We start from the raw sequence: 23,175 nt of genomic DNA, 5'->3' as shown, positions 1-23,175 counted from the left end.
TACCATATTGCGTTCACATGTATCTCCACCCGCATTCCTTCCGTCTTGTATTTACTTTGGTGAATAAAGATCTTCTTCTGGGCGTCAAGTTGTCGTTGACGAATATGTCGTTTTCCACTTCATACCAAGATTGGATGTTTTAAACCGTGATAGGTTTTTACGTTGCTTTATAGACTGAGTCGCGGACTTTTCTGCTAGTGAAGTGTACTATGATTGGGGGTGGGAAACGCGTGTTGGTGTGTTCATTACCAGGTGGTTGACGTTTCTTGATACGATGTGACACGTCAATGTCCGCTCCACTTACGTCCTTTGCAATGAGTTGAACGACTTTCAGAGAGATTGAATCGGTATTTTCATGTGGTAGCTCTGGTATGCCTCTTATTTCGATATTTTCACGTCTTATGTATTGATCCAAGTCGTCGTAGCTACTTTCTACATATTCGTATGCGGATGAAAAAACCACCTGTTTACACCAAACCACATCAACCAAGTCTCGTGTACGGCGCCCACAATGACTCCAATTGAAACAAACACGGTACACAATATGACTGAATATGTTGAGAACCAAAAATGCAACACTCTGTTGTGGAGAAAGATGACGAATTAGGGAACAAGGCATAGTTAGAAGTAAAATCAAATAGCATTGTTTTAAGTCGACAATCGAAAATAAAACATGTCACGTAGTGTAAATGCAGCGATACTGAACAGCCTGAGAAACATTTTCTTTGCGTATGATTATCATATGTCGTACGATAAAAACAAAAAAAAACATGTTTCGTCTGCCCACAGACAGTAGAGGGGAAGATTCCCCGTCGACTGTCTAATGATCTGCCCATGTCTGTCATTCCATATAGATCCTGATGTTTGATGTCTGTCTGGCACTCAAATCCTGACTTTCAATCCGTTTCATGTCACTACTACAGTCTGTCTTCATTACACCTCTGGCCATCGAAGTGTCTCTGTTCTTTCTAGACTAATGTTTCATATCAGCATGAAATGTATTTGAACCAGGATGTCTGATACAATCATCTGTCACGTGTCATTCAGTAATCACATATTGTTTCAGGCGTCTCACTTACTTTATGGGCAACAATTGACGAAGGGAGGTAAATTTTAACAGGATAGTGTTTGTATAATAACCAAGACACAGCTATACGAAAAATGGGCATTGAAATGAACGTATACAGGGCGCTAATAGGACTTTTGCTGGCGGAATCTAGTGCAGAAATTTCTAAAGCGTGAGTATTTAGAGAGAGTGGTAGGCACACATAAGTGCTCACTCCTAATGGCAGAGTATGGTTTATTTCATGTGTAGGATAGTTTTAGAAACTTTTAAATTATCATTTATTGACTATTTGTAAACAACAAACAAAACAAAAACAAACACCATTCTTTATTGACAAATATGAACACAAATGCAACTCTATATTGGGTTCTTTATTGTATATGGAAATAATGGTACGTTACAAATAAACACACGCTCATAAACAAACAAACAAGGAGCCACAGTCCCCTATGACGATATATCAAAATTTTTCTCAGAAACAACCTCAAGTCAAAACACACATCGTTAAATATTAGCAATACGATCAGACTATTTAGATACCATAATTTAGAGAAAAGTAGTCATCATTTATGTACTGTTTGGAGGTCACCGTGTCGAATTAAAAAATATTCAAATGTATGTGAGTCAAGCTGATATATATGCAATTAGGTGAGTTTCCTCTAATTACGACGAGATAAGCTTACTATGTTAATGTGTTTGAGAGAGTTTGAGAGAGAGTTTGAGTTTGAGTTTGAGAGAGAGACAGAGAAACAGAGAGAGAGAGAGAGAGACTACATGTTTTGTTGACGAGGTACGTCCAATACCGAGCGTTCAGAATGTTCCCGGGGCTAAAAATATGCCGTGTTTATAGACACCGCCATACTGTATTTTAGTGAAGTTGCGTCACTATTCTTGCAGGAGAAATCCAATAGCCATTAATGTAAATCATGGGGCATAAATACGCAATCCATATTCCTCAAATTTAATTGTTATCATTGTATCGTTGTTGTAAGTGCTGCGTCAGGGTCATCTCAGTGGCCATAACGACAGCAATGCATTGTGCGATCATGCCTTGCAAAGAATAGAGGCTTTCGATACAAAGGACGAAGGCATTAGAGCGCCTTGTACACAATAAAGCGTTTTGTATTTTAACCCAGTTACATACAAAAGACCTGTTGACCCCGTTCCGTGCACGTTGTAGCAACAAGGGTTCCATTACTTTCTCTTTGCGGTTTCTTAAGGTAGAGGACGAATTTTGGATTCAGACCTGGGACTAATTCGACAATGGACTGTCTGACATGGATAGCGTGTCGTCAAGAACACATTGGATAGAAGGCAGATAAAATCGTTGTGAAGCAGAAACTGACTGTTTACGTTTTAGTCGGTAAGTAACCTGTGCAAGAGAAAACAGCATATTGGCATATTCAACCATAGACCCTAAAGTCTTTAGGGTCTATGATTCAACCTTATTTCTAATCTGTCGCAATTGACAACTTCTGCAAATCAAATACTAAGGTTTCTAAATTACCCATGCAACGCTGAACGGCACCTTCTGATGTAACTGTCGCCCTTTACGTGGTAATAGGCTTATCTCACCGTATAAAACTACCAATTTACGAATTTCTTAACATCGCTACGTTACCAGAGTCAACAGCGGGCTTGGAGACGAGGAAGTTGCGGGTCAGAAATGTGGCAGGCAAACACCAGCGGATTAAGAATGGCTACCAAATGTCATAAGTCGAACATAAGTGTAGACTTAAAACTCTCAGGTCTTGAACTGGTAAACAATAGGCCTTATGAACTGGCATGAAAAATAACATTGGCTCTCCGACATGATCAACAATGGTTCGTTTTGCCAGAGGGTCTACTGCGTCCTGCCATTAATCAAGATGATCAGAATCTTGCATCGATATTCAGAAGGTTCAAGAGAGCTCTAAAAGCGTTCTTGCAAATGTACTTGTAACAGACGTGGTAATTTTTCCCGCTGAAGCATGAATAGTAAGAGTATTGACTGCAGTTATCATCAAAGCACTCCAATAAACAGAGGCAGTAATTTGTTACGTACATCACTTTGTAATAAACATTTCACATCATTTTTTCAGAATCAAGACAGGGATCCAAGGATCACAATGTTTTGCCTCGGAACTAGATCAAGAGTGGACTCCGTCATCAGCGTCGATGGCTCCGAAGGCGACGAGCAGTCTGTCGGCTATGAGAATGCGCAGCTGTCCGTGGACGAGGATGAGTCGGTAATGGACCTGGGAGCACCTGGTAAAGACCTGCATGTTGCTGACGTAAGACCCTTTTCATTATTTTCATCAATTAGTTTAATGAGGCATATGCATCATATATGTCTGTGTACACAAATGTGTACACGAAGTTGTGTGCAGAGCGATGTCAAATATGTATACAAACTCATGATTTTCCGTGTGTTTGTATTTAAAGTGGATGAATGTGTGCGCTGCAAGTGTGCGTGCATGTGTGTGTTTGTGTTTACACCCATACATGCACGCACACACACATGTGTGTGTGTGTGTGTATATATATATATATATATATATATATATATATATAATATATATATATATATATATATATATATATATATATATATATATATATATATATATATATATATATATTGCTAGACGTGGAACTTGTCGTGATTACTCTATATATACATAATCAGTGTCTTGGTGTCAATTCAGGCAATGTATAATGCTCGATGCGTTTCCGCAGGGCATAGGTATTGCTAGACGTGGAACTTGACGTGATTACTCTACAGACTATTTCATGCGCTTGGCAATCGTCAGGAGCCTTGGCAATCGTCAGGAGCCTCCTGACGATTGCCAAGCGCATGAAACAGTCTTTAGAGTAATCACGTCAAGTTCCACGTCTAGCATATATATATATATATATATATATATATATATATATATATATATATATATATATATATATATATATATATATAATTTGCGACTCTGTCTCCCTCCCCCCTCTCTCTCTCCTCTCTCTCTCTCTCTCTCTCTCTCTCTCTCTCTCTCTCTCTCTCTCTCTCTCTCTCTCTCTCTCCACATTTTCACCATGTTATAGTATACTATGCTTTATCATCAACATTCTCTGTTTTACATTTTATCAGGATCCACTGCGATTAAAATTGTTCAAAGCACTAAAGAATGACAGGGTAGAATCAACAGAGACACTCATGAAAATGAGAGGAAAAATTAATATCACCACATTTTCAAGAGAATATTTGCAAGAATTGTATTATCACGTGAGTATTAAAAGTGAATTTCTTGCGTATCAAAAACTGAAGCGATTCAGCATGCGATGCTGCTTCACTATATTAGGTTTTGGAATAAATACTACTATGTGTACCGAGATCCTGAAATCATAAATATGGAATTTATATCGCATGGTTATATATCTATCTACTGACGACTGTATCACAATTGTGATCGAAATAGTTTGGTTACCACGCCGACTCTCGATAACACTTGATAATAACAAAAGTTTCTAATTCTGGGCGTTTCTCGTTTCATAACACTATAGGTAATTGTTGGTGACAGATGCCCTCCGTGGTTGAAATCTCTCGCGATCAAACTAAAAATGGTAAGAGTCATGTAAAAAGAGACAAGTTTTTAGACAATGCATTACTTGGTTTAGCTAGAGCCGAACACGATTGGAACTAATTTGGGATAATTGATGGTGAAGTAATGTCGATTTCGTCTACAAATGTAACCTCATCTACTTTTCTTTTTACGTTAAACACTTGTTTTTACAAGTAGTTTGTAATGTTGCAACATTCAACTATAGGGCACCAAACATTTTTAAGAAATTTGAAAAATATAAAAATCCAATTATCCCAAATTAGTTCCAATCGTGTTTTAGCTAGAGCCGAAGACAATGACGCGGGAAAATCTTAACATCCTACACTGAGCATTACAGACAATGTCGGTGTTTTCCGCTGACATCACATTATGCAAATCTGCTGAACTGTTAGTCAGACAGTATATCCAAATAAATTTCAACAAGAAATATAATGAAGCTCCATACCATAGACAACTATTACAGAACTCACCGAAACCTGTACAACCAACACAACAAGCACAGATCACAGCATTAATGGTACACAACCTTTTGCAAGCAAGGACGACAATAAATACCACTACATCCATGAAAAATCGATGTTGTTGACGGTCTGCATAGGCAAGGCGTCATGACATTGAAAAATATTGCGACACCATAATATATCACTTCACTGATTTCAAAAACGCTCATCCACTCGAACTCTTGATACACTAGCTCAATAAAAAACGTTATTTTATCATTGACCACCGTATTTGCTGATGAAGGCACTACTTTACCGGCATTAAGTGGGTTGTAGGTTATTGTTATCGATTGGTATCGTTTACAAAGTCACTCATTGTGTTCGAATCTTTGAATATGCCAAGGCATTGCTCCACAAAACCCTCAAGTTGATGGCCTTGAAATTGATTGAGGAGCAAAGGCTGATTTTTAACGGAAGTGTATGCTACGTATCTTGATGTAAAGATCCGCCAGTTATACTCTCTAGAACAGGAGTAATTGAATATTATTAAATGTTACGACTATTGTCCCTTCACAGAAGTCCCTTAGTGTAGAATACAGCAAGGTTAAATACTAAACAACCTTTGGACGTCAGATTGATTTTGTAATATGCAGTTTAAATTTTTACCAAAGGGTCTCGTTATTCAGGCGTTTGGTTTGTGGTGCGTGTGAATGTATGGCTTAATTCTCATTGCCAATTTGCCCTTTCATTGTGACTGTGTCGCATTTTAAGTTAACTCTCTTCTTTCTCGGTGTATTATACGGAATAAGCAATGGAAATGATTGAAAAGTAGTAACCACAGTGACGATGGCGACTCTGATAGTGTTGCCACTGGTGGTTATGGTGGTGGTGGTAGTGGTGGTGGTGGTGATGATGATGATGATGATGATGATGATGATGATGATGATGATGATGATGATGATGATGGTGGTGGTGGTGGTGGTGGTGGGGGTGGTGACGGTGATTGTGATGGTGGTGGTAGTGGTGGTGATGATGGTGATGGTTGTGAGGGTGGTGATGATGGCGGTAATGATAATGATGATGGTTGTGATGATAAGATGATGATTATCATTGCAGTGGTGACAGTTATGATACTATTGATGATGAATCTCACAAAAACACGTTATTTTATTTACAACAGAACGTCCCTGAATCACAGAGAGCCGATACAATAGTGATCAGCATCGGTGATATGTTATGTCGGTTATTACCAGAACAATTCCAGAATCGTTTTGAGCTAGGAGCACCCTACATGTCTTCTACAGAGATAGAAAAAGCAAACGCAGGTAAGCTTGAAATTTCTATCCTTCCATTTATCTGTTGTTCGTTCTAGTTTTGCTTTTTGGTTCATTTCTGATAATCAGTTTAATTTACTGAACAGATGTATTTCCCGCCAAATCTCGCAAAATTGAATCTTAACCGATATTCTCTATTAAATCACTCTGCCACCGAAAATTTGCATATATCGATATGTGGTATTATGATTGGCCTGTCGATGTCAGCCTGCGTGGTTACTCATGGGCTGTCAGTGGCAGGACACATTTCTATCGCGCTCTTTTTGCGCGGCCAATAAAGCGATAACCAATGAATGGCTACTTTTGAAAAGGGATGACCCAATTTCCTCAATCTATTTAAACGTTCCTCGTGCCTGTTTTATCCTTCTATCCAAATAAAAAATATTACTAGCGATGTCAATACTTTATAACATAAAGCGTAACGAACAATAGGACATTTAACGGCCTTGGGTTGATAATGAAATCTATGTCACTGATATGTAAGTTGCTTGAGGTGTAAACCTTGTGGATTTATGTGTTTCTCCCATCGAATAATCTTGGAATGAACTTTTGTCCATATTATAGCTGGATACATGGGAAAGCGTTGTTGTGGCAACGATGAATTTCATAAGAGAGTATATGGTGTCAGAGATTTATTCTTTTGGGCGTTACTGTCCGACAGACAACGATTAGCAGTGTCCATCTTCAACAGTGGCTGGATTGAAAGTGACCGGTCTTCATTAATTGGTAGGAAAATCTTTGATTTACATCTTCATTGTCACGAGATTTGCTCCATCATCTATTTGAACGAAATGACAACAATACTACAATGACATAGCTGAACGCAGTCTTGAGCTGATCAGACAAGTGCACGGACTCGGTGTACTGTGGAATACTTTGTTTTCACTGGGAATTTATTTTCGTTATTTTTGCTAAAGTAAAATCCTAGTGAAAATTTTAATTTCTGTACTTTGCATGTAGTCAGACTAGAGTGACATTAAGATCACAGAGAAACATTGAAAATCTGTTTTCAGCTATAGCATATAGAAATAGATTTCTTAAGTTGAGGTTTTACATATTACACGTCCCTAAGTTGATGTCACACATCTTTTTCAGGTGCTTCACTGAGTGCTGCAAAACTTCTCAACAAATTGTCAGATATGGCACAGGAATTTTCAAATCAACATGCAACCGACCTTAACGTGCAAGCAAGGTTAAGTATTGACAAGTCATTACGTTTTTATACAGTGTCACACAAACAAAGTATTTCACGATCACGTCCATATCGAATACCTTGATTTTCTTCTCCGCATCTTCAGCTGATTTAGAATGGAATTCAAGTTTATGCCTGCTAATTTTACACGATTTGTATAAATATGTAAATACATATTTGTACACTCCATGTCATTCTTTCACTAGGAGATACAAAGGTATTGCTAATTATGTAATGTCGGAATGTTTCGAAGAGGACCGAAAGAAAACACAACAAATGGTCCTGAAGAATCGTCCACAGTGGGGGAATGAAAGTTTTTTGGTAATATCCAGTTACTTAGAGGGCAAGGAATCTGAAAGTTTTCGAATCGTTTTAAATGATTTGTGGACAGGCAAGTTGGAAGATTCGAAATATCTGACGATTAAGGTGAGTTATGCTTATTTTACAGAGCTTTTCTAGATTGTAATAAAACGAATTATATCACGTCCAGTAGCTTTCAGAATCGATGGCAGTCCATCATGAAAAGTAGGAGGGCACACCTGCAGAACACAGGGCCACATATACTCCTGGTAAAAATTGGTGCTGGTCTAAGTGTTCCGTGAATAGTGAATAAATGTTAATATACTCCAAGTCCAAGTGTTCTTTAGCCTAGGCAGTCAGAATTTAGAAATGTTGAAAGTAATATGAGCCTTTTTTGTGCTTCAATTTACATAGAGTCTCATTTCAAGACATGTTTTAGTTACACAACCTCATTTTACGTCTCGTCAGTCGCTCAGTTCATTGTGTTCAGCTCGAATTATGCACACAGTTACGTAGAACTGCTGATATTGTGCGATATTGACTCACATAATAATGACGCTAACTTGTCAATATCATCACTTACTTTTTCATGCGAATGAGTTGATGTTTAAGTCGGTAAATGTTGATTGCTTTTGGATTTCAGTTGTTTCTCTGTGTAGTGCCAATATTTGGATTTCTGTTGAAAGTACCTGACGTCCATTTTCTGAATCTACCCGCAAAATTGAAGGCTTACTACACGTCACCAGCGACAAAGTTTATGCTCAATTTTGTAAGTATCATCTGCATAACAGTGTTTTGAATGTCTATATAACACACACACACACACATACACACATACATACATACATACATACATACATACATACATACATACATACATATATATATATATATATATATATATATATATATATATATATATATATATATATAGATAGATAGATAGATAGATAGATAGATAAACTGCTCTGCTCTCTCCCCTCTGTCCCAGTTCTCGCTTCCCTTCCACCCATCTCTTATACAACGCTGCTCTGCATAATACCTATTTACCGACCTACTCTCCTTCCCCACGCACGTACCTATCTACCCACATACCTGTGCGCCTATAGACAGTCAGACGGACACATGCGGAGGCACACTCAGGTAGCTTGAATTAAGCTGCACAATACACAAAGATGGGTCAGGTGCCGGATTTTGTTATTGATCAAAACTATTGGCGACTGATAGATTTCATCACTGATTCTTTTCTCTCTTTCAGTTGTCATATGGTTTCCATATACTCATCTTCAGCCATTTCTTGCTGACAGATTTCTCAAAGGCTGATCATTGGCTGGAAATTTCGATTTGGGAGAAGTTAGTGATCATCTGGGTGTTCGGTATGGCAATGGAAGAAATACGCCAGGTGAGGAAACCAAGGCCTTTCGTCTTTTCTAGAAATTGATACCTGTTGATTCACGGACACGTGTAATTGTTCGCTACATATACATGTGTTTTTTTCGACTCAGTTTGGGAACCTTTCGATTCTCAGAGGCAACACTGACGCTTTAAAGAGGCCAAACAGTCACTTAAAGTGTTTTACTGTGTACTAGGCCCAGGGCCGAGTATATTTTCACACCTGGCTTTGGCTATTCGGGGCACAAAGTGAACCATGGCTTGCTAAATCCACACGATCAACCGTCTTGAAAGACTTGCATTGTGTAGGGAGCAATAGAAGGCCCTGGTATGTTGTGATTTACTTAGGGCCTGCTCAGTGTTCGCTTTGGATATGAACATGTTTTAGATTTACGATGGTTGAAAAACATATTGACAGAACTGGCATAATGCCAGCTTATATCAAATTAGCTTTAAACACGTACCCACCAATTTTTTAAAAATATTTTTTATTTCAAAAGATGATTTCACGATGCACTAGGCTGTGGCAAATCCATGAATATTTTAGCGTGCTTGGTGTCTACTGCTCGGTGTCTTGAAGTGGAAGAACCACGGCCGTTTTTCCCTCTTACCGTTTACTTGCTACAAAGGTGGCTTAAAGATATACAGTCACCTGTAATCTACATATGCCCATATATGGTCAAAGGGGCGTTCCTTGGTATTCAAAATGCCCATGTGAGGGCGCTGTTTTTAAAAAGCGGCAACCCGCTTAATATCTGTGATTGGTTAGATTTTCCTTTTCCATGGTAACTGTGGCAAAATTGGAACAGGTGACAGTATACCGTTAACTCTACAGTATATCAAAAAACTGTCATAAGCTTAATATTTGTAAAATGACCTTGATCATGCGCAAGAACTTGTATATCCTGTTCCTGTGCCAATCGTTTTAAGCGGCGGTATCATTACCTTATCAAGGGTATGCTGATTTCTAACATCTTTTCACATAAAATAATTATGTATTATATCAACTTTTCGGCATCTAAAGAACATAATGATATGTTTAAGCAATAAAGCACACCCAGCGATAGTATATTTACAATATGGAACTGCACTGTATCATCGGGAGGCACTTCTCAACGCCTCTATCTGCTGACATAATCAACGCATTTCACAGAACTACCACTTGCATACGAATCTTCCTCTAGTATCTTCATCATAATTTTGGCAACGGTTTCAGGGGGCAGTACCTTCCCATCGGCGAGCACATCGTTGGCTATTTTCTTCACAGCAAGATTGCCCGTATGTTCGCGGATGTCAGTCTGCATATCAGTGTCAACGGGACCAGGTTTATAATTCAAAACGCGAATGTCTGGCTCTTCCAATGCTAACACTCTGAAAAGCATATCTCTGGCAGCCTTTGACGTACAATACATCGACAGGTAACCAAAAGGGATGTGTGCATTTCCAGAAGAAATGTTGATGATAGAACCTCTGGTCGGTGGTTTGATGTTAGGCATATCGCAGAGGTGATGTTGAAACCAAAGTAGTCTTGAAGCTCTCGAGGATTGTCCATCTCTCGAACGGTTTTTGTGATGTCACCAACCGACCCGGCATTGTGCACAAGTATAGCGTGTTCGAATTTGTGTGGGTTGAGGTCAGCAAATATTCTGGTCACGTTGGTCGATAAAACATCCATTTCGCCAAGGTCGCACGCAACCGTGCGAACCTCGATTCCAGTACTACGTCTAGCTTCGATAAGGCGTTTCGTTTCTTGCAGCCCTGCTTCCGACCGAGCAGTCAGCACCAATACTGAATCAACTCCAACATTTTCTGCCATCTCCACAGAGACCGCTTGTCCTATACCCCTACTTGCGCCGGTTATCAAACAGAAAGTGGGAACTCCGAACACAGCCATCGTTGATAAAAGCAACAGAAACAGAGCGTGACCTTCTGAACTTTCACCTGAAACATCATGTGATTTAATCACAATTGTACTGGTGACGTAGTTTGCGTTTTATTGTCATATATGATCCGATAAGGCGCATGAATATTCTATCAATGTATTGCGATTCTCGTGTACATTTATTTGACGCCAGGTTCTGTCTGCCATTGGTAGCACAAGATACACTTTAGTTACTAGCACAACCTTGTGTTGATAAACAGTATAAAGTATTAAAAAGGCTACGACTGTCTATTGTTGATACTGAAGTTGCGTCACTGAATCGTGTAAGTCAGATGTACAAGGGCAGACCACGGACAGACGTTTTATTATTTTTTATTATTCATTTAGCACAAATAACAATATAAAAGAAAGAACATACCTATAAAATACACTGACAAGGAAATATTTGTGCATGGATAACACAGAAAAGTCCATGGACTTATTTCCACTGTGGTCCAATTTAACTAAGACTACAACCTAATAAATAACATAGACGTCACAAAATAAAGTTACAGAAAACCGTACAAAAATGTAAAACCTGAACGAAATTCCTGATGTCGGTTATTTGATAAAAACACTGGTAAACTAATCTCACATTGAATACATACATGATGACATAGAAAACCTGCAACCATTCTAATGTACAAATTCACTGTCGAAATGCCTCTTCAGCAAACGTTTAAAAATATTGTTTGATAAATTCTGCCGTATATTACATGGCAAGTGATTCCATAATTTCGATGCAGAATAGTGAAAGCCAGTTTGAGAAAATTTTGCGCCGAATGGAATGTAAATAGACAGATCACTATGGCGAATATTGTAATTGTGAACGTTTCTTTTCATAAGTAAAGAAGTTGAAAGATAAGAAGGGCCTTTTCCATGAATAATCCTATGCATCAAATTTAATTTTAGAAATGCAACTCTTTTATCTACCGGGAGCCGCCCTAATTTTAAAAAAATTAGAGCCATCGATATGTTTTCGTGGATGCAACCTCAGTACAAACCGAATGATTTTATTTTGTGTAGTTTGCAGACGATGTTTAGTGTATGTTTTCAGCCCAAGCCGGGCACTTGCATAATCAAACAAACAATTTATCAGGGCATTTGTCAGGAGTTTTCTTGAGTCGGTATCCAAAAAAGTACTTTTACGGTAAAGAAATAGTAATTTGAAATTCGCCTTATGTATCACCTGTCAAGCCATACTTTCAGCCGACAACCTTTGATCTAAATCAGCTCCTAAATAATTGACAATATCCCTGGCAACGATGTTAGTGTCATTACACGTTATATGGAGTTTAGAACTTCTTCGCAATTTATGGCTAGACCCAAACAATATTAATTCGGTCTTACCAAGATGCCATGTTAACTTATTATTTATCAAACACTCATTTAAATTTTCCAATTCAGAACTTAAACTATTCTGTATTTCATACACATTTGTATCCGATACAAGCACGGTCCCCTGTGATCTATTCCGCTCTTGGACTATGCGTCCCATAGACGTGTGTACATATGCCTGACAAACAGGCATCCAAGAGCGGAATAGATCACAGGCGACTGTGATACAATTAATGCAGAGTCGTCGGCATAGAGAGGTAGTTTACAACCAACAGCTGGACTCATGTCGTTTACATAAAGTGAAAACAGCAGCGGACCTAATATCGATCCCTTAGAACTCCGCAATTGATTTGGTTCAATGAGGAAGTACGGTACACCCATTCACACTAACCATCTGTTGTCCGGTATCTGTCAAATATGATTTAAACCAATCAACAGCCCCGTTTGTCAAGCCCACAGCTTTCAATTTACGTAACAATTAGACAAGTATCCGTGGAATAACCCGGTCTAAAACCTGATTGGAAATCATACAACAAATTATTCTTTGATAAACATGTTTCCAGTTGGTCATAAACAACTCTCTCTAAAACCTTTGAGTCAACTGATAGAACTGATACCGGCCTATAGCTTCCCTCTAAAGTTTTGTCACCTTTCTTGTGGACGGGCACCACTCTTGCACATTTAAAAATCTGCAGGAACAGAACAGTGGTGAATGGAAAGATTGATGAAATGTGTTAAGGGCGTGGCGATCACTTTTGTACCGTCTTCAGGAATCATGCAGAAATACTGTCTAAATCAGTTGCTTTATGAACGTCGATAGCCGAAACATATTTCCAAACCTCAGATTCATCAACGATGGATAGATAATTGAAAAGAATTTTCTTTGACTCCTTTGTTGTTATAATAACGATTTACATGATCAGAACCATATTTACCGGACATTGATGATAATTTGTCAACCAACGTTGAAGATGTATTACAGAAAAAGCCATTAAATCTCTTTGAGACTTTATGCTTATTAAAGCAAAGGCCGTCATCTGTCACCAAGCCAATGTTAGTTGATATTGTACCTGACGTTCGATGACAGACAGCTAATCATCACAGAAAAATTTAAATCAATTCACTCGTCATCTGAAATTAAACAATAATTGAAAGAACAATTCCAAAAGATTGCAATTTTAAGTTAGGCCAAGAAAAGAAAAGAAAAGAAATGATTTTCTTTCCCATCCTGGCGCTCGTCGATGTGGATTAACCGCGTCAGCTAATTCCATGTGCGCTTGAAAAGAAAATTTGCAAAAACGACAGCATGCTACCCGACTCAAGAAAATGTTAATATATTTAGGATAACATACGTTGTGTAGAGTTCTGAAGGGTGAATCATTGTCGTTATATCGCTCCCGTATTTTTCCCTTCATGTCGATTCGACGATTATGCTCAAAAAGTACCAGAACAAAACATAACTTAAAAGCGCGTTGTACCGCATTATTTTTTGAAGAACACGACAATGAGAAATAAACCTAGCCAGGGTTTCTGGGCCTTACCTTGCCAACACATGTGACGTGGTTGCTGATGAAACGTTTATGAATGCTAGAGCACTAGCTGGTACTTTGTTCAAGGAAACACATACTTATAGAAGTGTGGTCTTCCAGGTAATCACTCAGCAAACTAAGCAAAATTCATTGAGAACTTTACAAAGTGAAACAAGCTGAGTATCCCAAAACAGAGCAACTTCATCATATTTGGAAGGCATAATAAAAAGCGGCAAGATGGGTGTGATATAGTAGTTGAACATCCAAGAGAAACACAATTCTCGGTACCTTGCATAAGATTTTGCCGCCTAGGCCTAAGTGAATCATAAAAGTCTCAGGCTGTCGACCATATTTTCAATTTCTACGGATTTCTACAGGTAAAGCATTACAGAAGTCGAAGAAAAGTTTTAGGTTATACAGGAATTTCGTACCAGAAATGCTTGATAAGAGGACAAGATGCATGAGTTGAGCAAGTTTCAAAAACGATTGCGTTTGCGTTATCATCAAACTCTAGCTGTGCCGAGAAGTTGACTTTACTGCTCACGTGCACTTTGAACCCCTAGTACAAGAAAAAGTCATTTAAGGTTAGAGTTTGATGTTATGATTGAATGCGAAGGCTCTAACACTTTCAGGAAGCAAACATAATTATCAGAAATGACGCTCTCATGTGAGACAGCGGAAGAGAGGTAAATTGGCTTTTTTTGATGTTTGGATTTCGATGAAAGCTGATATATAACACGCTTTCTGTTTTTTCATTAATAGTTTTTACGGGGAAAATTATAATACTGAATTTTCGAACCGATAAATGTATTTTATTTCCTTAAGATCTGAATTATTATTTTTATTTATGTGACCGTTTCTGTAAGAAAGAATATAGGCATAATGTTATTCTTTATGGGCTAAACTGGTTTTGTTTTTTGCTTCTGACACAGCTGACAGAGTTTGGCGCCATTGGTCCAGTGCAAATCCTACTGAATCTCGTGGAATATTACATATCTAACTGGAACAGCATTGACTGGATAATGATGTGGACATTCTATGTCGGTTTGATCCTAAGATTTACAGTCTCCGTCCAATTCTTCTACGTCGCTAGGATACTTTATTGCATATCTTTAATTCTGATGTATTTCCGTCTGTTACAATGCGCAACAATCTGGGAATATCTCGGACCAAAAGTCAGCATGATAAAAGTTATGATGGTAAGTTGGTTTAATTCATTTACATCTCGCCAACTGCGCTATCCATACAGCATCAATGAACGTAGTTTCTTCAATGTTGCAACCTTATTATTGTGTTCAGGAAGAATAACGAGATTTGGACTAGTCGATAAGATGCAAAGTGAAAGATTTCTGCACGTCTACTTTATATTCATTTTTCCACACGGCATATTTGCTATCTCTTTGAAAATGTCCAAAAATATTCATCACCTCGGCAGATACAATGTTAGTATTAAGTTTCTATAACACAAGCAGTCAATGTTTTTCAGTGTATTGAGCTTTTGATCTGTCATGGACGACGATCTTCATTGTGGTGAATATCAAGTAGGTCAGTCCAACCACAGTCCATATGTGGAATTTTCAGCGGGTACTTGTAGATAATGGATACATGAGGTGTGAAAAATAGTTGACAAGACCCATCTGTTACTATACAATAGGTGTTTATTCTTCCTAACGTTTCGGACGTACACGGACGACCTTCGTCAGAGGCTATACAGACACAATGGAAAAAAGGGAACGAAAATTACATTTTGTTCTAGAAAAACATTTCTACAGTGCCCAATATACGCTAAATATCTGCGTATTTGTTACCGTATTCATTGACCGAGTAGAACAAAATGTAATTTTCGTTCCCTTTTTTCCATTGTGTCTGTATAGCCTCTGATGAAGGTCGTCCGTGTACGTCCGAAACGTTAGGAAGAATAAACACCTATTGTATAGTAACAGATGGGTCTTGTCAACTATTTTTCACACCTGGACGATCTTCATCAGAATGATAAAAAGAAAGTAATAATTTATAGTTGACCACTAGGTGGCGGTATGATCAACTATTTGTAAATGTAGCATGTTGGGGTAAATGTGGGGTATTTCAAGACCTCCATCTCTGTTTATTTGCGAATTGTGACGTCAAATGTTAAAAGCTTCTCGGATCTTCCCTTGGCAAGTCAAACTGTGCCGAATCAATGATAGTAATGGAATTCCAATCGATATCGTGATGGAATTGCTGTGCATGTTGGGATAAGGCTGATAAAATTGTCTTATCTCTAACGAATTTCTGATGTTCGTCAATTCTTGTTTTAAGTTGTCTACCTGTCTCACCGATGTAAGTTTAGTCACAATCCTTACACGGTATCTGGTATATTGTACCACATCGCTGTTCCAGGAATGTTTTGTCCTTTGGGGAAACTAGAAGGTGCCGCAAATTTTAAAAGCAACAGATATGCAGCCCCGGAACAGTGATGTGGTACAATATACCAGAAAAATATTGACTGCCTGTGTACTTCATACTGACATCTTTGAAAATTATTATTGAATATAAATTCTTATTTTTATCGCCAGACACAATAGCGCTGATAGCAAATAACGTAATTTTATCTCTCATTAATATGCATAAATATGCATAAATAAATATTTTGTCTGCATTTTCCGCTTAAATGACGAAAGTAAAACCTGTTGATGTTACAACGGGTACTAAAAGTCACACTTATTCGTATGACTTTTTGGCTCAGACTACAAGCTGCTACAACGGCCGCGCATACAACAACAAAATTTGTTCGAATTTTAGGCAGCATTGTCCAGAGTCGCACGCGTGCAGCTATATTTAGTAACAAACCTTAAACCGCGATCAACGCTATTGATAGTTCTTCGCCCTGCCACAATCCTAACCTAGTTCAAGCTGAAGTGTATCGTGACCTTTTACGTCACGCTCAATTGCAAGATAAAATGCACAAATAAGCACGGGGTTTGATCGAACTATAATGAAAGTACTTTACATTATTCTCACGTCTCTAAGTGACGTAACTTGTTTATAAGTCCAGTTATAAAGTATTTTGAGTTTGTACACTTTTTCTGTATCGAAGTCTCCGTGATAAGCGACAATACCGACAAAAGTTTTGAACGTGCAATTCACGAAAGCAAAATCAAAAATTACTCGTCCATGGATCATAGAATGTCAACAAGCTACTTATTATTCACTTTTCATCGTTTTTCAGACACGAGACTTGCCACCATTTCTGATCGTTTTCTTTGTGTTCTTCATGAGCTTTGGTGTCGTGTATCATGCACTTCTTTATCCCAATGATTTCCTGTCACTGGACTTGGTGGCCGAAGTCCTGGCATTGCCCTATTGGCAACTTTACGGCGAGATACAACTGGACATAGTTGAAGGTATGTGAATACTGAATATCAACAAGTCTTTGCGTTTTTAAATTCTCGTTTGCATAATAAGTAGGTAGAAAACGTTCATGATATTCTCACCTTGGAGGTTTCGTGATTAAAAAAGCAATGTTTCCCTGAATTGGGGAAGGATGCAAATGTCTGCAAGCAAATTTGGAACTTCTTAAAGAGACAACAGCGATAACTTTTATGTAATACCAACTGTCGTACAGAGGGAAGGTAGTTAAGACATCTTTCACATCCATTCTTGTACGATTTAATTCAGGCGAAGCCGATCCAGGCTGCACTCGTAACATCAGCATCGCCAGAAGTAACCCGGATGTACAAAGATGTCCAGAAAGTGAAGATTACCCGTGGCTAGTTCCAATCCTGACAGGAATTTACATGCTGGTGTCCAACATCCTACTTCTCAATCTTCTTATCGCTGTGTTCAAGTAAGTTATCATCATTATTTATTATAACAATGATGGAAGATCATATTTTTCCACTGATTTCATCGTCGCAAACCGCTTACCTCTTTCCGGCAACAATTCTAAGCATTAATCCGTTATCACAAGATGTCTCTACGTCACATCGCGTCGTTTTTACTGTATTTCGTTTCAATAATGTACGCTTCTAGTGATGTTTCATTTCATGAAGAGTTGCTACGAAGACTAGAACTTTCCTACAGCTAAAGTTATCCAAATACAACGAATTTATTGTATTTTAATGAAGGTTTTATTGGTAACTGTGGTGAAAAAGTTACCGTGCTTGTCTTACAGGTCTAACAGAACAGTCTTAATCAATCAATTATTGTCGGTTATATTATAATCAATGTACAATAGTGAGTCTCTAGTTTATTTTTCTCTTTGGTAATTTGGTATTCGAAGTGACAGTTGTGTTTGACCTGCAGTAACTATATCGCATATATTTCTTCATTTTCACTTTCACTGCCGCGTAGATAAATTGTTCTGTTGTATGGGATGTTTATAATTTATCTGGAGCACTAGATTCCATGAAAAATGGGTGTTGAAGGCTTGTGTTAAGTTGTTCAAAATATGGAAAAGAGGTCCTGGATTCTAAATTTGAAAGTAATACAGGCTTACATGATTTTCATTCATAACAAACAGTTGTGTGTTCGTAACATCCATTTTTTTTTGTAATGTGGTTAGCTTATCTGACACACAATTTGCATTCGAGAAAAAATATTGATCTCGTAACATTTCCGTCTGTTATTCTTCCTCGGCTTCTTTAAGAATATTGAACATATTTTCTGCTATTTTAACCATAAAGTATTTTTCGCATGGAGTATTTGTTAGAAACCATATATTAGTCTACTATGTTAGAATACTATCTTTCAGTCTATGCAGATCTTTTCGTCACGATTATGTGTTATTTTCCAGTTGGCAACGGTATTTTAAAATTAAATGTTAAACTTATCTTCTTGGGTTTTCCCTTTTTATATTTTCCTTGTTTCCAGGTACAAGTATAGCATTATCTATTATTCTAACTGGACGGCTGTGGGCAAAACGTAAACCTATTATAGCTTGATATCATATTTGGGTCATACTTAAAATATTTGCATTATTTTACTGTCTTTTGCAGTCAAACATATTCCGATGCCGAGCAAGAGTCGTCCAAAATCCACCGTTATAATCAGTACGGTCTCGTTGAAGAGTACCTGGCAAGACCCATACTACCACCGCCTTTGAACGTGGTGGAGTTGTTGATTCTTCGTCCAATAGCAACGCTCTTTATCTCCTGTCATTGGCAAATCCACAAGCAAGGTTATCGTTGCAGACCACACCTTTGTAATCTCTTCAAATTGCTGATCATGGAAAAAGAGGTCGATCCAGATTTATGGGAGAGATGCAGCGCCGGTAAGTTAGTTGTCATCAGCTCGAGAATTGTCAAATCAACGTATGTACTTGTCCCTGCGTAACATCTTGACATCACCAGTAACTGATACACTGTAGGTAGTTGGGGGCGTTGCACCAACCTGCTCACGGCTACAACCTGCCAAGACGTCAAGTAACTCTTTGACGTCCTTCGGTTTAGATACATATTTTGTGTTTCCCTGAGGACTTCACATGACATTATCGTATCAAGTATCCTGAACAAAGCTTCCGAATCGTCGGGTAAAACATCGACCAATGGTAAAGTTACCAAAGGCTCCACAGTCTCTTTACACCTATGTATTCATCGGGAAGACCATTAATTCAACCGGATTTATTTGACTTTTCTGTGAGCGTGCCAGGCTCTTTCTGTGTATTTGTATTAAAGATCTCGTTAACAAATGTCTTGCCAAGAGGTGAGCGTAGTTAGGGGGCTCATCAAGCTAAGTAATACACCACTGTGACTGATGAGAATTAACTCAACTTTCAACGCATTTACATTTTTTATTCGTGCGATGAACCATGACCAATTTATGTCATAATCATTTATTATTTCCGATTGAAACAGAGGTAAGTACTTCGAACTCTTGGGGATCTAAATGAATTTCACAGCTTGCTACCAAGTTAAAGCCACCGCAACAATAGTTTAATAAGGTGCGTCAATGATAAACTTGTCACAAATTTCAGGTTTACAGAATTATAATGATTGAAACCTTTTTAGTCTCTGTGTGATTGTTTTGTCTCACACCTACAGGTCCTAGCATCTTTAAATACGGCCAGACCGTCAAAGAATACATTCAGATGCAACAGCGAGAGCTAGATCAGAGTGCGCAGGCGATAACAACTTCCGCGCAGAGGGAGCAGCCAATTGGGTAAGTGATCAGACACCTAGAAAATGGAAATAAGGCCTGTGACCAGCACAACTCGGGAATATACATACATACATAGACAAACAAGAAACTTACACTTGCAAACATGGATAATATGTGAATACTCTCTCTCTCTCTCTCTCTCTCTCTCTCTCTCTCTCTCTCTCTCTCCAGGAATGACAAACTGGTCCGCCAAATGAACGAATTTCACCAGAAAATGAAGCAGACCGAAGAGAAGATAGAACTGTTACAGGATAGCATAGATAACCTCGAACAAAGAATAGTTGGAAAACTACTTGAGAACCAGAGTCAAATTTTATCCCGAATGTTGGGTGAATACACGGAGAAACAAGGAAACCAATTGAGTTCACTAACACGAAGATTATCAATGACGTCACAGACGTCTCTCGTTAATCCAGAACAGAATGATCAGATTTTGTCGGAACTGAACGATCTAAAGACATCTACAAAATCGGCTTGGGCTAGGTTAACCAATTCAGTGAAGAAGAATCGAAGACTTTTGAAAGATGTTATTGAGGAAAATGAACAACGAAAGACACACATTCCGGAAGACGAATGAAGTCTTTTGCGTTTCAAATATCTTCCTTGCTCATCGCTCGGTCTTATTAACTTCCATCAAACTGAGTTGAAATTTTCTTCAATTTCGAAACTAGCGGACTTTTCGCTGATGTATCCGCCAAAACCTTTCGGAACGTATTAACCCGTGACGATTATTTTTTACCGGTTTCGTTTTGAAATTCATAAGTGAAGCTCAAAATAGTCAATATAAGAAGAACTGCTAACAATTACGAAATACACTTGTCCAATGAAATTGTTCATACATAAAAACAACACATTATACATTATCCTAACGTAAGAACCACTTTAATGAATTATTTTCCAGCATCATGCGTTATCTTGATCCCTCTGACAGTATTATAGCCTAACCAGTGTTATTGTAACTTAACCTTCACATCAGGAGGTGTTTGTTATAAGAATAATTCCGAGATTGCTGAGGCTTTCAAGAGTCACTTTGTTGATACTACTAATAATGTTGTGGATTTTTAGTGGTTCTGTGAATCTAGATTAGGAAACTTTGTTAATGACAAATGACAATTTTCCCACTTTTAATGTTCATCCTGTAATGGATGACTTTGTTTACTTCAGTATCTTGAAGGCAAAATCTACCGGTATAGATAATGTAAGTTGTTAAGCTTTTAAAGTCGTTGATTCAGTACTTTCAAATACTCTCACTCACATGTTCAATATGAGTCTACAGCAATGTTTTGTTGCAGATAAGTGTGCCAGAGTTGTCCCCTGTATAAAGAGACAGGTGACGTTTGTGGTATGTTAAATTATCGGCCCATTTCTATCTTGCAAGCACTTTCGAAAATACTTGAAAGACATGTTCACAGTGCTTTGTTTGATTTCTTTTCTACTTCAAATCTGCTCTTTGACACACAGTTTGGTTTCAGGAAGAATTACTCATGTCAAACGGCTTCAATCCGTTTAACTGATGAAATTTTGAATAATATTGACCATTGTTTTCTTAAAATGGCGTACTTTTGTTGGATTTATCAAAGGCCTTCGATCTTACCATGACGCATTTTTGACAAAGTTATCTGTTTACGGTTTGTCTGATTGTACCAATATTTGGTTTTGACAAATCGCCAGCAAGTAGTCGAATATATGTTTTTTTTTATTAAACATAATGTACAGTTGGCGTTCCATAAGGTTATATTTTAGGCCCACTTTTATACATGACTCTATTCGTTGACTCATCTACTTTGCATATGTGTGCAGATGATCAGACACTGTTGGCGAAGGGTAAATACATAAGAGATATTAACGATGTAATGAGTAGAGATATTTTCCAATGTCGAATTGGATAAATGCAAATCATATGCGTATTAATGCCAGAAAAGCTGGGTGTCTTTTTATAAAAACTCATTAAAGTATTTTTATGAACGGAGTTGTCTTAATGAAACAAATACTTATCATCTGTAGAGATAGCTGGCACTCCGATCTCACAAGTACTATTGGGTGGAATCTTAGTGGTAACACTTGATGAATACTTATCATGGAATGTTAATATAAATAATTTATGTCAAAAACTAATTCATTGCATTGTTTTACTTTGGAGACTACGTTCCTGTATCCCTTTTGATCGTCGTATTGTCTTGTATTGTGGTCTATTCAGTATGTTTAGATTATGGTTGTATTGTTTGTGGTAATACAACTAGTAACTTAGAAAAAGTTTACACTCTTCAAAAGAGAGCGTTACGTGGACTTTTTGAACCTAGGAATTGATTTTCCTTCAGAAACTTTATTTTCTACGTTTAATATTATGTCAATTTTTATTTGATAGCAATCTTACATTTCAAATGTATGAATGGTTCTGGAGCAAAGTATCTATCTCATTTATTCACTCTATAAGGTAATGTTCATGTATTACTATACACGCTCTACTTCTCGTCAGGATTGTTATGTACCTATAGATGTGCTTTAAATGTTAGACAACGTAGTTTCCCTTTCGTGCATTTTCGTGCCACTAAAGTGTAGAATTCATGACCGACTGAAATCAGAGAATTATCCCTCTTGAGTACAATGTGAATTGAAAGGATGTGTCAAAAGCAATTTGCCTTTATGATTTTCTTTTCTGTGTGTAACATTTTTTGTTTTCTTGGTGTATTTATGAGCCCCGATGAAAATTACTGTACCAGTCATTTGGTCTCTGTGTAAAAGTGTAAATAAATGAATAAATAAATTTAATAAATATGAATAAATAAATAAAAAAATACACATTTTCGACCAAGAAACGTTTCGACCATGTTTTGAGAAAATAATACTGGAGCCGGTTGCAACATCATCAGCTACACACATACATACATACATACATACATACATACATACATACATACATACATACATACAT

At 37.7% G+C, this 23,175-nt stretch overlaps 1 protein-coding gene across 1 annotated transcript; it reads left to right on the top strand.

The window, feature by feature from the left end:
- The first annotated feature begins 2,233 nt into the window (after positions 1-2,233).
- LOC139139863 (transient receptor potential cation channel subfamily M member 1-like) lies at positions 2,234-23,053 on the top strand. The gene is made up of 16 exons (XM_070708807.1): positions 2,234-2,429; positions 3,148-3,339; positions 4,188-4,322; positions 4,601-4,660; positions 6,280-6,424; positions 6,998-7,159; positions 7,529-7,625; positions 7,832-8,051; positions 8,569-8,694; positions 9,184-9,327; positions 15,038-15,304; positions 17,314-17,488; positions 17,763-17,931; positions 19,082-19,356; positions 20,126-20,243; positions 20,415-23,053. The coding sequence occupies exons 2-16, from the start codon at positions 3,175-3,177 to the stop codon at positions 20,818-20,820; spliced, it is 2,664 nt and encodes an 887-aa protein (XP_070564908.1). The 5' UTR covers positions 2,234-2,429; positions 3,148-3,174; the 3' UTR covers positions 20,821-23,053.
- The last annotated feature ends 122 nt before the right edge of the window (positions 23,054-23,175 follow it).

Source organism: Ptychodera flava, chromosome 9 (assembly GCF_041260155.1).
Source record: "Ptychodera flava strain L36383 chromosome 9, AS_Pfla_20210202, whole genome shotgun sequence".
NCBI lineage: Eukaryota > Metazoa > Hemichordata > Enteropneusta > Ptychoderidae > Ptychodera > Ptychodera flava.
This window is presented reverse-complemented; position numbering and strand designations above follow the sequence as displayed.

Bases quoted from the DNA above. Each gene is read 5' to 3' on its own strand.
- LOC139139863 (XM_070708807.1), top strand. From the start codon at position 3,175: ATGTTTTGCCTCGGAACTAGATCAAGAGTGGACTCCGTCATCAGCGTC. The intron at 6,425-6,997 runs GTAAGCTTGAAA...TCCATATTATAG, and splicing joins GATAGAAAAAGCAAACGCAG to CTGGATACATGGGAAAGCGT. The intron at 17,932-19,081 runs GTAAGTTATCAT...TGTCTTTTGCAG, and splicing joins CTTCTTATCGCTGTGTTCAA to TCAAACATATTCCGATGCCG.